Source organism: Perca flavescens, chromosome 17 (genome assembly GCF_004354835.1).
Source record: "Perca flavescens isolate YP-PL-M2 chromosome 17, PFLA_1.0, whole genome shotgun sequence".
Taxonomy (NCBI): domain Eukaryota; kingdom Metazoa; phylum Chordata; class Actinopteri; order Perciformes; family Percidae; genus Perca; species Perca flavescens.
Window position 1 is genome coordinate 23,833,084 of NC_041347.1, and position 16,560 is coordinate 23,849,643.

Here is a 16,560-nt window from a genome sequence, read left to right on the forward strand (position 1 = left end):
GTTCTTGATCATTTTACAATATTGATTGCAAGAGCCTTTCTTGGCAAATCTTTGTCTGTTGTGGGAGGACATACATGATTGTTTTTGGAGAACTAAGCTAAACAATGGTGTATACAATTTCATTTTGTTTCAAGCATTTCACGTTTTGCTTTGGCCCAGTTTGGCTCACTTCTGCTTACTACTTCCACAGATTTGTTGCTGGGCTTTCCCAACTACTGCATTCCTCGTTCTACAGAGCAAATGCTAGACAGACAGGCAGACAGATACACAGATGGGTTAAGACAGACAGAGACAGACAGGGGGTATAAATCCTTGGCTGTGGTCTAGAAAGCAATGTCAGATGCTTCTTGTTATGTCAACATACAATCATTTTGTCCGGCACGATTCACTACGTACCTCTAAATACATATTGTACACAAGAGTTAAGTCAGTTGCTCTGACATGTAGCCAAACCTCTCACCGTGTAAGTGCACAGGGCACATCAGATGATAATAATTGCACAAAGAGGTATTCTGGAGGCCATGTCTACTGCAAACACACACACACACACACACACACACATACAACAACCCCCACGTACACACACTCTCTCTTCACATTCTACATGGGGGGTTTGATTTTCAGGCCATAAGGTTACTAGTTAGTTACTAGCTAGTTAGTTAGTTGGTTAGTTAGTATCAGAGGTGCATTGACTGGCATGGGGCGCCCACAACAGGGCAGCGGCTCTAGCGTGCTAGTGATGTGTCATCGTTGTTGCGTGCGTGGGTGCGTATGTGTTCAGCCGCGGTAAATCTGTTTGAAGTGATCACACTCGTTGCAGTAGCCCTGTTTCTCTTGGTTGGCGTAGTGGTCACAGCCCTGCGTCCTGCACCGCTGCTTGGACTTTTCCTTAGGCGCCTGTGCCCTCCTGCCCGCCTCTCTGCCCTGGCCACGTGTGTGGCACTCTGGGCAGAGGTCTGTGCAACCCGGGGACACATTACTGCATCCACTCCGCCGGCACTGAGTCTGAGTCTGAGTTTGGGTCTGGGTCTGGGATTGCTGCGAAGATCTGGGTTTGGCTGCTCGGTCACGCTTTTTGTACAGAGACAGAGAGGGGGAGCAAAGAGAAGAAGAGAAAGGTCAATTGGCAACTGAAAGGCAACTGTGGACCAGCAGGATATTATAAGTCATTCTATGTATCACGTAGAAAAAAGACAAACAAAAGAAGGATAAGACACAAACAACAGATGACAAAGGTGAAGTACAGCAAGAGAGAATCAGTTAAGTAGGTATGGCAGGCACCTACCATGACCAGAGGAGGGGAGTGTGGTGTGCGATGTGCCACTTGGTTGAGCCGTGTGCTTTGCTCTTTGACGTAGCACTTGTCGCAGTAGCCCTCCAACATTGCCTTCCCAACTGCACCACACCCAGGCCCACGACACCGTGAGGTGTTCTGAAAGCCTGCCTCCACACCATGCCGGCTCTGGACCGGGGCAGGGGGAGGGGTCAGGTCTGGAACAAACAATGGCCAATATAAGCAATGTCCCATATGATTTGACATTTCAGTGAATAAATATATTATATATATATATATATATTTTTTTTATTAAATATTACACAATTCATACAATGCAAAACAAATTGACTAAGACTTTTGTTTTAAATAACTTTAAGGCCTTGATAAGACATGTTCTGTGTAAAAGCCCTGTAACATTAAATAAGTTTTCCAGTTTAGTTTCAGGACTTACGGTGGTTGGTCTGATAGTCTACGTAGCAAATAGTGCAGAAACCCAACTTCTCTGGCGTCCCAAAGAACTGGCACCCAGATCTTTTACAAGGCCGGGCCAGAGGGGCTTGCCAGGCTGAGGTGTGCCCTGGGGTTATGGTGAGGCACGGCCGCTCAGTGTCCCTGGCCTGGGTCCAAGCTGAAGACGAAGCCTCAGTCCTGGGGTTGTTCTGCTGTGGCTCTCCCCTCTCTGGAGGCTGCTGTCTCTGCATGCAGGGTGGGCACAGGCCATTGAATATCCTGAACGCCTCCTGTCTGCACATACTGCAGCGCTCTGTCTCTTTCTCGCAGCCACCCCACTGCGTCCAGCCAGAGCCCTGGGCTGGGTGTAGGACTGTAAGCCCCCCATTGGGGCCTGGGAGTCCTGGAGCAGCTGTTCCAGCTCCAGGGGGTCCATGGTTCTGCCTGGAGTTGAAGCAGCGCTCGCAAAGTCCATCATGCTCCACACTTAGGGTGAAGAGGCAGCCGGGTGTCTTGCACTTCATGGCATGAGTTTCACTGTACAGGCTGAGGCTGGGAGCGGTGGGTGGGGCTGAGCGAGGGCTGGAAATCACCACCACTCGCCCAGACGAGGAGGATGGGGGACTGCTGCTTCGGGCTCCTCTGGAGCTAACCTCAGTCTCTGATCCCCCTACCACACCTACCCCACCTTGTACCCCTCCGCCCTTGGTCTGCACCACCCCTTCTATCCTCATTCCTCCACCAGTAGTGGCCTGTCGCTTCTCAAAGCATTCATGGCAATGAGGCTGGGTGTCCACAGAGACATAGAAGGTGCATCGTGGTGTGGCACAACGGATCTCGATGAGAGAGAGCTGAGAGACGGAGAAGGGCGGTGGGCGCTGCGGCTGGGCGGCCCATGCCTGCTCTTTGTCCTCCTGCCAGCGCTGGTACTCATGATTGACAAGCTGCAGGTAGTCCTCCATCAGGTTCATGTCTTCAGGGAGGTTGCCCTCATCCAGCCTTAGAACAGAAACATACAATGTGGTTCTTAACTGTACTCTTTCAGTTACATTTTAGGTTAATATAGCTATTGTCATCTGTGTGCTAATCAGTTTTCAAGAAGTTAAACCAGTTGTAATAAAAAATCTATCATCATCAACCTAAAAAATAAGTAGAAAACTGCATTTAACATTGTAGACAGGACATACAACTAGGATAACAATTGTTTTACTTTTTCCTCCGACAGAGCTTATAATCGTAAGTACCGTGCAGCATTGATGATCCGTGTGGCGTCGTAGCCTAAGCCTATGACGGGGATCTCTATCAGTAGCAGGTAGTCTTTGAGAAGCCTCTCTTTCTGTTGCTGTTCTTTTTCCATTAAAAAGTGAACCTTCAGCTCCTCAAAGCCCCCTCGTCCTGGGTTTATCAGCGGTACTGCTCGGATCTCTGGGAAATTCAGACCAAGATGTTACATAGAAATAAAAACATGAGCAACTTCATATCAGGCCTCCTTGTCATGTCAGCTCCATAACACCGGTCTCTTAGTGTTTCCTACCTGGACCACTGTCTTTGATGGTGATGAGGGGTGCAAAGTGCTGGGAGTCGTAGCCGAGCACTATTGGGTATTTGTAGCACTCTGTGGGCGGCCAGTGTAGCGGCAGATAAATCCCACCCACATTCAGAGGAGAGATGGAGGAGCCAGATTTCATACTCCTGACCACCTGGTCTGTTGAAAGGACAGTGATTTAAGGGTTACTACTGGATTCAAAAAGAATTGTTCAAAAACAAGTTAAATATATTTTTAGTACACATTTTGTAGGACTTATTGTTAGCATGTTCCTGAGTAAAATCTTTTCAGCTTCTGGAAGGAGGTAGGTGAATGTTTTTAGATTTTGATGAATAATGTAGCAATGCTAGAAACCTTCAATTAAAGTGTCACAAGTGCATAGCAAGACAAAACAAAAAAGAACTTTAAAATGTCTGGTCACCCCCCTTTAAAATTGATATATTTTGCTAATTAATTAAGTGCATTGGAACATCTGTGGAAATTAAAATATAGTTTAAAACAAGTTTTAGCATATTTACCCTCCATAGTTTATAAAGCCTAATATCCACTCTACATCCACTAACCAAAAAAGATGGTAGGTGATACAGTAAAATCAAACACTATGAAGACTTTAAAACAACAGCAAAATGTTGAGGCATGTGGAAGGAGATACCTTCACCCTCTTAATCACCGAAAGACATGTTGAAACAAGACCAGCGAGTCTCCGATGGCTAACAAGGACCATTAAACCTACTTTGAGATGATAAAAAGTAAGTACCTGCAATGACAATGATGGGTCTGCGGAGAATGTTGGAGAGGACAAAGATGTGAATGTCCTCCAGAGAGTCAAACTGGAGGCCGTTACTACTGGAGACCGGGGACGCCATCTTCACAATCTTTTCCCACTCCTCCTCCCAGTTCTAGACAGCACACACACAAGGAGTTAGGATATAAATGCATACAATGATGCAAAAGACACAAGGGACATTTTCTTTTCCACACTAGTACATATAGGGTGTATGTTTTAGCTCAGGCTTCTGCCCTCTAGCAATAATCTTAAAGGTCCCATGGCATGAAAATGTCACTTTATGAGGTTTTTTAACATTAATATGCATTCCCACAGCTTGCCTATGGTCCGCCAGTGGCTAGAAATGGTGATAGGTGTAAACCGAGCCCTGGGTATCCTGCTCTGCCTTTGAGAAAATGAAAGCTCAGATGGGCCGATCTGGACTCTTCTCCTTATGAGGTCATAAGGAGCAAGGTTACCTCCCCTATCTCTGCTTTGCCCGCCCAGAGAATTTGGCCCACCCATGAGAAAGAGAGAGACATCATGGCTTTCAAACGAGAAAAGTGGCAGTTGGTCAAGGCCACACCCACACTCTCCACCTTGCCCCCCCCTCTCTCCTCCTCAATAGCTACAGACATAGAAATGGCACATACTAAGGAAAGCTCATTGTGGGACTGGCTCTAGTGGCTGTTATTCTGCACCAAGGCTGAATTTTGGGAAAGAGACTTCAGATACAGTATTAGGAGACCACTAAGGTCTATATAAAAGCATCCAAAGAGCACCATGGGACCTTTAATGCAAAGTGGTGAAAAAGACTTTTGACATAGACCTAATCTTATCTTCATACCATGGTGGTGTATCGGAGTCCGGTCTGGGTGAACTCCTGGGACTGAAGGAGCTCTGCCTGGAAGCGAGCTCTAAAGACGCCAGTGTCTGTCTCTTTCAAAACACCATGGAGGGCTTTCCGAAGCACCAGGTCTGTGTCCTGAACGCCCAGCATGTACTGAGAAGCTGCGTGGAGCAAACAGTTCCCATCTCCTATTAACACACAGAAGAGGCAGGCCAACACATACAATATTAAAACTGTGGGTAGTTGATTTTGTACAAGGGACACAAACTTATAAAATTGCGCAGGGACACATGCACATGCAAATGCAGTGAGTGTACACAGCAAACAAAACAGACAATTACAGTGTGCCAGACACACACACAAGTGTAACAAAAGTCTGGGGAATTCCAGGCCGTCGGGTCAGCTGTCGCACTATCTGGTATCTAGACTATTATATGAAGCTCACATGTCTGAAAGTACGCACACACTACAGACAAAGCTCGTCTTTTACCCAGCAGGCCTGAGAAAAATGGCCCTTAATTTACCTGAAATACATTTTGCTGCAGATGTTTTGCCTGATGTGTTTAGGATTGTGGTTGACTTTGAAAGATTTGCTGTTGTTTTATGTTTTTGGTGTTTTTGCGTATTTTGTGTTTGTATGTACTGTATGTGTGGTTGTACTGCTGCCTGTCTTGGCCAGGACACTCTTGAAAAAGAGATTTTTAATCTCAATGAGTCTCTATACCTGGTTAAATAAAGGTAAAATAAAAAAATTAAAAAAAAATGCAGCACCTTCACTACTTTAATCCACCCAGAAAATCTCAGACAATTTGTTATTTCGTTTAATGTCAAAGAAAACTGCTTCTTTTATATTCTACTAACCGCCCGTACAGATAAAGAGTTTCTCAAACAGAATGTGTGTGTGAGAGCATGAGCAACTAAAAACCCTGGAATTTTATTTAGTCTCCTACGGCAATGGTGGGTCTTTTTCTCATTGTGAAACAGGAGAGCCCATGTTTGTCAATGTGTGCAGCTCTCAAAAGCCCTGTTGCCACACTAAACACAGGAATTTCCCTGTGCTAACTTCTGCCTTGTGTGCGTGTTCGCCTCCTATGTTCCCAACTCATCAATGCTACTCAGCTGGTCCTGGACTTTCCACCGGGGTGTGGCTTGGACATGATGGAATGTTATCTTTTTAACTAGTGCTATCAACACCTGATGAAGGCTGTGATTAATGAGAGCTGAGATAACATGTGCACTCACATATACAAACGCATACAAATGTACCGTAATGTGTATTATTTGGTCTACCTTTATGATCTGTTCAGTAATGTTTACCTGGCAATAGTTCCCACACACACAAAAAATCACTTTATAACGATGTCATTTGAAACTCCCCCGTGTCTGTGTCATTTGTATAATATAAAAAAGATAAAATCTACACAAGAAAAGTTATTTAAATCACACTTAAGAAAAAGTGTAAGTGTCATGCCATATTATCTGTGGTGCAAGATGACTGTAATGTGAGATACAGTTGTTTTCATTACACCGAAAGAAAATTTCACTGTACTTTGAAAAAGAAAAAACATCCGCCTCTATTTCAGACTAGCTGGCTATTGTTACATGTTGGCGCCATGGCATCACTCTCAACCAAAACATAAAAGCCCAAACACACTTATATAATCAGAGAAACTCATAATCAGTTCCTCTTGTGCACAAAAACACACAACTAAAGATGGTCTGCTGGTCCCATCCATCTAAATATAGACACTTCCTCTGTGGCAAGCTGGGACACTTCTTGAAAACACAATAGTGCAGGACCGGACTTAATCCTCATCGTTTTGCCATCCAGGTGACACTAACCACAAGTTGGCAATGTTGTGCTTTCCAATGGGGCTCTAGTTTTGTGTCACACATCACCCACTATCCCATTGTTTGTCTGCAAGCTGTGTAGAGAGACCAGCCCAACAAAACAAGCCCTGACAATGACTATTTTTGCTTCTGCTTTAGTACTATGATACCACATTAAGAAGATAAATCTGTACTAAGGCAGAACACTGTGGCAGTGTGTGTGTGTCCTCTCTACTACTACACTATGTAGAGTCAGTGTATTGTAGCTGAACAAATCCTGCCTGTTAAGGACACATGACAGACATGGGATGCTGTTTGGGAAAAACCCTTGGATGGGCCCTGGACATTCAGGACAGAAGATGCACTGAATTTCAATGATGCATTTCTTCAATGGGTGGAAAAGTTGCATGAAACAGGAAAACGAATATGACCCTGCTATTTTTAATTGCCGGGGGAATTAACTTTTATGAGGCAGTTTTGATTTTATGATGGTCAGTTGTATTTCTTCTAGCCTGGGAATGAAGTTAGATTTAGGAAATTAGTTTAATGTTTTGTAAATTCTCAAAGATGACGCACTGAAAACAGAAAAAGATTGTGGGCTAATGGGTAAATTTATATCCCAGACAACATGTAGACTAACAGTGTTATGACTCTGAGAAGCTTGGTTAATATGACCTGCTCTGACTGGATGTTCACTGACAGACTTCAGCTGTCTCACATACTCTCTGTATGTGTGTCTGTCTGCTGAGTCCTCTCAGTGTGTGTGTGTGTGTGTGTGTGTGTGTGTGTGTGTGTGTGTGTGTGTGTGTGTGTGTGTGTGTGTGTGTGTGTGTGTGTGTGTGTGTGTGTGTGTGTTGTCCGTCCTCTGCTCAAAGTCACGTCTGGGTCCTTCAGAGTTAGACTCTCCGGCTTTAAATTCTGTCTCATCTTTATGACATCATCTTTACAAGCCAGAAATTTCCATCCAGGTCACTGTCAGCAGAACTCAGGGGTCTTTCTGCAGGGACCCTCATATATAAAAAAAAAAAATAAAAAAACACAACACACAAAACATCCAGCAAGTTCCTCATCCATCTAGTAACTGTTCAAAGTAAATTCTGAAATAGGTATATCTCACTGCTAGGTGTTAATTGCTGCCTAAATAAATAAACTATTTCCTCTGGAAATTCACATGACAAACTTGTAACCCAAATTGATTTCCGCTTCCTTCTTCTGCTGTGAATGCTATGGCTGATGTTTCCCTTCAACAAAAAGTTGTCCCCCCTCATCTAAAAATAGACCATGAGTGTGGTGTGCACACCAGATGTGTTTAAGTTTAGGACTGCAGCTATCGATTTAATTTTTGGAAAAAGCAACATTGTTATTGCCTACATTGATTACAATATCATCTCTCAAAAATCTAAACATATTAAGTGCATTTAAGTGCCATATTACATTTTTTTTAAAGAAAACATTTTCTGAAATGCAATAACAACCTCAAACTAAGGCATACATTAAAACATACACATTACCTTAAGTGGTGCAACTTAACTTTCAGAACTACAAGTTTCAACCTGAGACTGATCTGTATATAGGCCTATAAGTATATATGTTATACTCAACCTATTTTCATTTATATATTTGATTACAATGCTACACATCTCTGTTACACTTAGGCCTCTTTACAGTCGCGCACCACTCTATTTTTTTCAGCGGCGCACAACAAAGTGGAAACAGGAAGCATGGATGAGTTCGAGGGCAACCGGATGCCAGGACTCTCAGAGTGACTGCAAGTCTCTCTTGTAAACTTAATGGGTTAAGGTGAGTTCTTTTATGGTGAATGAAAGGCGTGATCCGACGAAGTAGGTCATCGAATCAAATCGAAACATTGATGTCAATGCCGCTGCCAGTTCTCCCGTTGTTTACCTTTTTCTTCTAGTCTGTAGAAATAGCAAAGTCGGTAGCCTTTCCTCATTAGCGACACCTCTGTTCAGGAGAAGACTGCAACTAGAACCATCACGCGCAAGTATAAATAGTTACGGCGCTCCCATGACGTCACACTGGCGCACAACAGGTCGGGTACGGCAAGTATACCGGACACCTTATGCTAGTAGATCGTTGATCAGCTGTTTCTCCGTGAAGAGAGAGAGTGAGAGAAAATGGTGCGTTTTTCCGAAGGGATAGTCAACAAGTCGGCTCTTTAGATCAAATTTTTGGTTACCCCTACGTATTTTCTTGTCTTTGTTTTTGGTAGTTGTTGTGTTTGGTGTAGTTGCATCGTCCAGACAACTCTGTGATTTACCCCTCATTTCTACCAACTGCGGTACGGCTGCGGATCGGCTCTGCTGCGTGTCGACTCCGTGCTCCGCCATCCTTCAATACCCACCAGGTCCGGATTTGTTTTGCGGAACGGCTGCGGCCATGACTGACAGCTGTAGTCACGAGGACCCACGAGATCTCTCAAATTCACGTAGAATAGAACCACAAAACCAACAGCAGTTAGTTTCCATCCAGAGGAGTAGAGGGGAAACAACTCTGTGCTGTGTTTTCAAGGTGTAGTGCAGGGAAATATGATCCGCTGTGAGCACGGTGTATTTTATTTTGAAAATTAACCAGATGTTTTATTTTGCTTCTGTATCTGAATTGTGTTGAATTGCTGCGGAGCTCTCCGGCGTCCGGCAAAAATAGAAGCTCTGCGTATCTCCTCTGGATGGTGGAAATTGGGGGTTACTTTTGTCAGGTCCTCTTCGTGGAATGGATGATTAAGTTAGACTCCATGTTTTCTGTTGAGATGCTGAAGCATTGAAGTCGTGCTATTATCGTGGTAAGCTAGTTTGATTTTGCAATAGACACACTGTATAGAGTTTTCGTTTTAATTACGTTTGAAATGATTCCAAACTTTGGACACTTTCTTTTGTTTTCTCCAGCCCGTCTCTTCTCTTAGCCCCTCGCTATTTACGCTCATTCTTCATTTTGTAATCTGCACCGTCAGTCTTCACAGCATGCGTCGCCAGCAGCATCAGCCCGGTGTGCGACAGTAATAATCATCCATGCGGAAACACCGTGAGCGATACGACGTTGGTAACGTTGATTAAATGAAGCTTCGAGGCAAATCATTTTTGCATCGAGGTTTTTTAGTAATCAAATTATTCGAGTTACTCGAGGAATCGTTTCAGCCCTATTTAAGTTATTAAAATATACATATAGAGACAATAAGAGATATGGACGGATTTGGTCACAATTGATTTAACAATGTCCAGTGAGCTGTGACACAAGTGACAGTCACAAAGAGTGACATAAACCTACGTCAGTCAGGCGGTGAACATAAGGTAACATTTATTTGACATGTTTTAAGTCACACACACACACACACACACACACACACACACACACACACACACACACACACACACACACACACACACACACACACACACACACAGAGAGAGAGAGAGAGAGAGAGAGAGAGAGAGAGAGAGAGAGAGAGAAAGAGAAAGAGGGGACATACCCCGAAGGTTTAAATGAAAAACTATGGAAATAGTTAGGTCTGAAACATCAATGACCGTAAATAACAGTCCTGTGAGTGACGGCAGAGAATTTCCCAGTACAGAGCTATGATCAGAAGTAATCCGGCCCAGGTCTGAATGTTTGCCGACCCTGGGATGTTCCCGTGTTACAACATCCACGTAACAGAAAACATGACTTAGAAATGGTCTGACTGAACTCAAACGCACAGTAAAACCAAGGGGGCTGCTAAATGAGTGTATGTGAAAGCGGAACCTGTGTCCCTCAATTGTTGTCATTTACAGTAACTCTGCTTGTGAGTAATGACATCTCAGAATTTACATATCAAATAGCCCTGACTCATAAACATGCACCTCCATTATCATAGAAAATGAAACAAAAGCAAAACACATCCTCCGCCCTGAGCAATGAACATCACTACAGTTCCTGAAAATAAGGAACAAAAGTTCGACTTCAGCTATGTGACCAAGTTGTTGAATTGTTCCTGAACTTTAATATAAAGGCCAATAAAAACTCCTGCTCCAACAGCATTTTTTCATGAAATAATCCACAACTGTCACAAATTTAAACTGCCACTTTCTGATAAAACATCCCAAAACCTCACCCAAATGCATGGAGTTTCAGTAAGAAAAATCATATAAACCTGGTTTACAAATCCTAAACATCATCAAATCTTTCTTACCATTGGTACGTAAGGGTACCATCTTCTTCACCTCCCGACACCAGTTGAGCTTCTTCTCCTGCTCCAATGAGGCCTGCATGGCTCGGTCCAGGATGGCGGCCTGCACAACCTCCCTGAAGGCCTGTGGGAAGTGGTTCATGGCAATCATCTCCAGCGTGTAACGGTGCATACCCCGCAGGTGGTGCATCAGGTCGCTGGTGGCAGCCGGCTTCACCACGTCGTTGGGCACTCTTTGACGGATCTTCACGGCCTTCAGCAGGTTGGAGACAAACAGAAATTTGGGGAGGAAGTTCTGACCCTGCGACATGGCGGATGAGTGGCCAGGTGGATGGGAGGAGGGGAGGAAGAGGAACGAGGAGAAGGAAAGGAGGGCAGGCGACCAACCACCGCTGACCGAACAACGTGGAAACTGGATGGAGAGAAGGGGAGTGGATATGTTATTTCACAGTAGAAGAGAACAGACTGTCGGGACTGGTGGGAATTTTTCAGAGGAGATCCCCCTTCCTCATTAATTGCGACTTAAGGCACAACTTAATTTGCAGTTTGTTCGGGAAAACACCCAACACACAGGATCATCCCACTGTGAAAGCTATTTGGTGCTTTTTCACTTAAGATTCTGGAGGGCCAAATGGAATAAAAGTACACAAAGAACCCGTTGTATTTTTGTTTGATATTTTAATTTTCCTTTTAGACTTAATGGTTTTTAAGTTTCCCCAAACAGGGCTACCCAGTGTCTCACTGAGTTCAAAGCCAATAAACCAAACAACAATAAACTGGTGTTTTCCAGACTTGAACTGAAGGCCACCCAGGGCTTCCCAGGCTGCTGGGAAGGTCACACTGTTGACTGTCCAAAGGCCTCCTCCCTCGCCAACACCTTTCTCCAGAGGACAAAACTGCCAGCCTGCATTAAGTCTTTGGGCTAGGAAGTGTTAGAATAAAAACAAAATCATGGCACAGTGTACTGTTAACTGTTGTGCTGTGTATGATTGTGTATATGTGACAAATAAACGCTGATTCGATTTATAAAGGTTTGATACCTGTGCCATTATTATGGCGGAGTTTTAGCACCGATACTCAATATCATAGTCTGAGGAAGATACACATTTATTTTTCCATCTAACCTCTCAATATGTCACTGTTTAATGTTGTCTTAACACAAGCAGCTGTAAAATCATTTTGCCTAAAGTTAGCAAAGCTTTCCGATTTAGGTCAGTTTGAAGGATAAATAAACAAGATGGCCAAACATTTAATGCTAACTTTCAATACTTAATACTATATATGCTGGTTGGTACTTAAAGGTATTAAAGTTTAATACCCAACCTGACAATATAAGTATTGACGTAGAGTACCTTCTTAAGTGTAGAGCTGCCGGGCGATATGGAGAAAATCAAATATCAAGATATTTTTGACCAAATACATGGATGTCAATATTGCTGCAATATTGTAGTGTTGACTATTGGTGCTTCCACAACTAACACAATGAGAGTTTTGATAAATAATCACCAATAATGTGGATACAATGACTAAGTCGGTAAAAGCAAACAATAAAAACGGCTAGTAAGAAAATGACATCACTTTACCGTTATGCAGCCTTTAAAACCAGGAAAAGACAACACTTGTGTCATATCACAATAATAAGATATCCAAAATGTAAGATATCGAGCCTCATATATCAATATCAATATATAATATCGATATATTGCCCAGACCTACTTAAGTGTACCTCTCTTGAGGTTTTAAAGGCATATTTCAACCAAAATGAAGAACGTGTCAGCACATTTTCAGTTCACATGAAGTAGAAAGTGATGGTCAGCAAGTAGGCCTGGAGTTTTGCTGACTTTTCAACTTCCTCATATATGAACAGTTTAGAAGTTGCTAGTCAGTGGATACTGTTTATATTCACAATCACAACACCTGCATACTTTGCTTATAGTGGCCTCTCTGCCTTTATTACCCAAACAGCAGCAGGTGCAACAACAGACTAGGCCATGCTAAATGGCTAGTCAGTCACATCAGGGGACTAGACACAGTGAGCGTGTTGACACGAGTCATTAATCGCGTTACAATTAATGTGTTTGCACCACTGGAAGACTTTAGGCAGAGAGACAGTGGCACAGTGGTAAACGCTGAGGTTTAGGATGGCTGGCTAAACAAAAACACAATAACAGGAGACTTTGCTGACGTTAAGGCTTACGTAATTCCAATGACAACTACCTTTGAAACAATGAAGCCTTCAATCGCGTCTCACACGGCGGGTATTGATACAGTGTAGCGGCGCCGATGCTACATTTGGCAGTTTAAATGCTCTGTTATCCGCTTGAGGGTGACGTCTTTGTAAACAATGGCTGTCAAAGCCACTGTCGTGAGCAGGCTTCAAGCTTCCTCCATGTCCCCAGAAACACGACCACACATTACTCAAGGCCCAAACGTGATGTACCCACCAAGTCGCACCCCCCTTTAGTAAGAAATGTAGTCCACATAGTGAGACACAGAGAGGGAGGACGGGTGTCTTACCTGTGTAATATGTCGGGGCTAATAACAAAGCCCACCCGGATGCTCAGACTAGTCCTCTCTCTGAGCCACTTCACTCAGCCTCACCGCAGCGGTCCTCGGCGCCATTCAACCTTCTCTTTCCTTCAGTATCAGATCTATTTTGGAGCCTTCGCAGCTTGAAGCCTTTCAAAAGAGTACACACGTCTGCTAATGATAGTTTTTTCAAAAAAAGGAAAAAGCCCAAGTCAAGGGGATTTCCACACGGGGACTTTCCGTCCACCCATTTCCCTCTCTCTCTCTCTCTCTCTCTCTCTCTCTCTCTCTCACAACCTTACGGGTAGTTACAGCTCATAGCCGCCAGGGGGTCTCTATTTGTCTGACTCAATACTGAAAAGCATATCCCACCTACTGTGCACAAAGGAGCGTCTGAGGGAGACAGACAGGTCGCGTCATTCTCTATTTCATGAGACAGCCTTAGAAATAAATCATTAGCCTGCAATGAGACCAGCCTCAGCAAATGAGTCAGGAAAACGAAAGAAAAACTCACCACTGTATGGATGATGAGTAGACTTTGATTAGCTGATTGAACGTATGCATGTGTGTATTTACTTGTGTAGGCCTATTAATGTGTGGATGCGTGCATGCATTGCAATGATGACGTGGTACTGTTTTCACTGTTAGGAAATTATGTTAAAAAGACTTTCTGGTGCTCAGAGGGATTTGATGTCTTGCTCAAGGACACTTGAGAAGCAGCTGTGGGCTCTCTGGATGCATGGGTGGCAAGACTCATTAAACTAATGTGTTTATTTATCTATTTCTGTCTTTCTTTCAAAAGTTAGTAAGTAAGTTAATTATGTTATTTATTTTGTCATGCACATTTAAGTACCCAGCCACCATGAACCGATAAGACACCAAAATCAATAGTTGTCCAACCAGAATAATTCATCAGAAGTTTTTTATTATTATTGCTAATAACAACAATACAAGTATAATCAAGCCAGACTCACACTAATTAAAAGCAGATTTACCAAAAATATCCTCCCCCTTTCAAATTTAAACTCAACTGTGAATCAGAGGTAAACCTTTGTGTTGCATTTTCACAGTGACAAATATCCAGATTTATTGCTGTCAAAGAACATTTTTGTTGTATCTTCCTGTTGTTATCCAACTAAAACTGACAAGCCCCTGTACTGATTCACTCCTCGCTTTCCCTTTCCTTTCTATCCCCGTGTGGAAACTGCTGTTCCTTTCCTAGTGCTCATGCAGGGAAGAGAAACTTTAACAATCACTTGACGGCATGGATTCATGAGGAATGAGTTCACTGAGTCAACAATCCGTTAAAGTTCAAAACAGGCACAATACTTTTGCCCCAAAGTTGACATATAGCACATACTGTGTATATAAATTCAACAAGTACAATGTCACCTTTACTGATTTCACAATAGCCCAGGACCCAGCATTTAATCACTTTTATATTTAATTACTAATTGAATTATCACTATCTCCAAACTTTTTACAGGTTCCTTATGAGTTACAGGTTGGAATGATCAATAATAGGTGGTTGTGGAAGCGATGAAAGCAAAACACCACAGTCATCAGTACATGGAAAGCCCCAGAACAGATTGATGGCCCACCTTGTTGTTATAAATGACCAGGTGGTTCAATATGAGCAATCCTTTAACTTCCTCACTGTCCAAATCTCTTACGACACATGGGATGGTCAGATACAACACATGCTGAGGAAAAAAAAAATCTATGGATTGTTTCTGAGTGTGAAGGAATCTCTCAAGAGTTTCCCCTCAAGTAAAGTTCAACTTATCCCTCATCAAATCCCCTATCGGACCATAGACTGTAGTCTATGTATCAGACTTACACTTACTACTTGGCTAATAATGCCATTTGACTCTATTCATTCTGTAGTGAAGAAGGCATAGGTTACCAACAAGCTGTTCGGAAACATGCTAAATGTGTGAGTCACTGAGACTTTGACTGATCATAACCTTCACAACAAAAAAAAGACATGTGATATGAACTTTTGTGTTAGTCATGTTACTGTACATCTTTATACAGCACTTACAGCACATGTGCAGTATCAAAAAAAGTTGCTGTGGTCTTGTGACTCGGTTAGTATAAATGCCACATATGTATAGTACTTGTGCTTGAATCCAGCATGGTACTTTTGTCACATCATCAAGTCCCCTATCAGACCATAGACTGTAGTCTATGTATCAGACTTACACTTACTACTAGGTTACCAGCAAGATGTTCGGAAACATACTAAATGTGTGAGTCACTGAGACTTTGACTGATCATAACCTTCACAAAAAAAAGACATGTGATATGAACTTTTGTGTTAGTCATGTTACTGCACATCTTTATGCAGCACTTACAGTACATGTGCAGTAACAAAAAAAGTTGCTGTGGTCTTGTGACTCAGTTAGTGTAAATGCCACATATGTATAGTACTTGTGCTTGAATCCAGCATGGTACTTTTGTCACATCATCTATCCCCCCTCTCTCAATTGTGTATTAAAATAACCAAAAATATGTCTGAGCTACTAAATAAGTCTACTTTACATGTATTTAAATTAATATAAGTTGGCATATATCAGCACAGCACAGTCCCACTAGTCTTTAGTCTACACATGGAATTAGGGGTTTATGATTGTCACAAACATGTTGGCCATCTACATGGCTGTCTACTAGTAATCCAGGTACTTTACATTAATCTATAAGCTTAATAATACGTACCTATATACGTCCTCCAGAGTCATACTTCTCTTGTGTTCTGACAGTGTGGCCAGTCCCTCAGAGTGACTTCTGAACCCAGATTGCTCCCTCAGAGCCCCAAAAGCCTGGGGCCCCATCCTGGTATGAGGTGGCAGAACAGCGGGGAGAACCCTGAGGAGAAGATCTCAATGTTCTTCTGGCTCTTCTTCTCAGTGGAAAGCACCTCGGAGGTGGATCGAAACCAACCCCCACTGAAAATCACTTGAACACAGCTTTGTGTAGGGGTAAAGTCTGAGATTAACTTCACATTGTTTCATTGTCTTATGTCTCTTTTTGGGGGCCACTACTCAACAGACTTAAAGTTAACCTGGAGAAAGAAAGCAATGTGGGTTGAACAGGTGAAAAATGCAAAAGCCATAAAAGCTGATTTACT

At 42.9% G+C, this 16,560-nt stretch overlaps 1 protein-coding gene across 1 annotated transcript; it reads right to left on the reverse strand.

Annotated features, from left to right (window-relative positions):
* Positions 1–577: 577 nt before the first annotated feature.
* On the reverse strand, positions 578–13,677 carry tnfaip3 (tumor necrosis factor, alpha-induced protein 3). The gene is made up of 9 exons (XM_028603862.1): positions 13,419–13,677; positions 10,905–11,313; positions 4,886–5,076; positions 4,030–4,171; positions 3,261–3,431; positions 2,971–3,151; positions 1,728–2,725; positions 1,286–1,491; positions 578–1,071 (listed from the first exon to the last, which is right to left on the reverse strand). Exons 2-9 carry the CDS (start codon positions 11,209–11,211, stop codon positions 778–780), a joined length of 2,490 nt encoding a protein of 829 aa, XP_028459663.1. The 5' UTR covers positions 11,212–11,313; positions 13,419–13,677; the 3' UTR covers positions 578–777.
* Between the last annotated feature and the right edge of the window lie 2,883 nt (positions 13,678–16,560).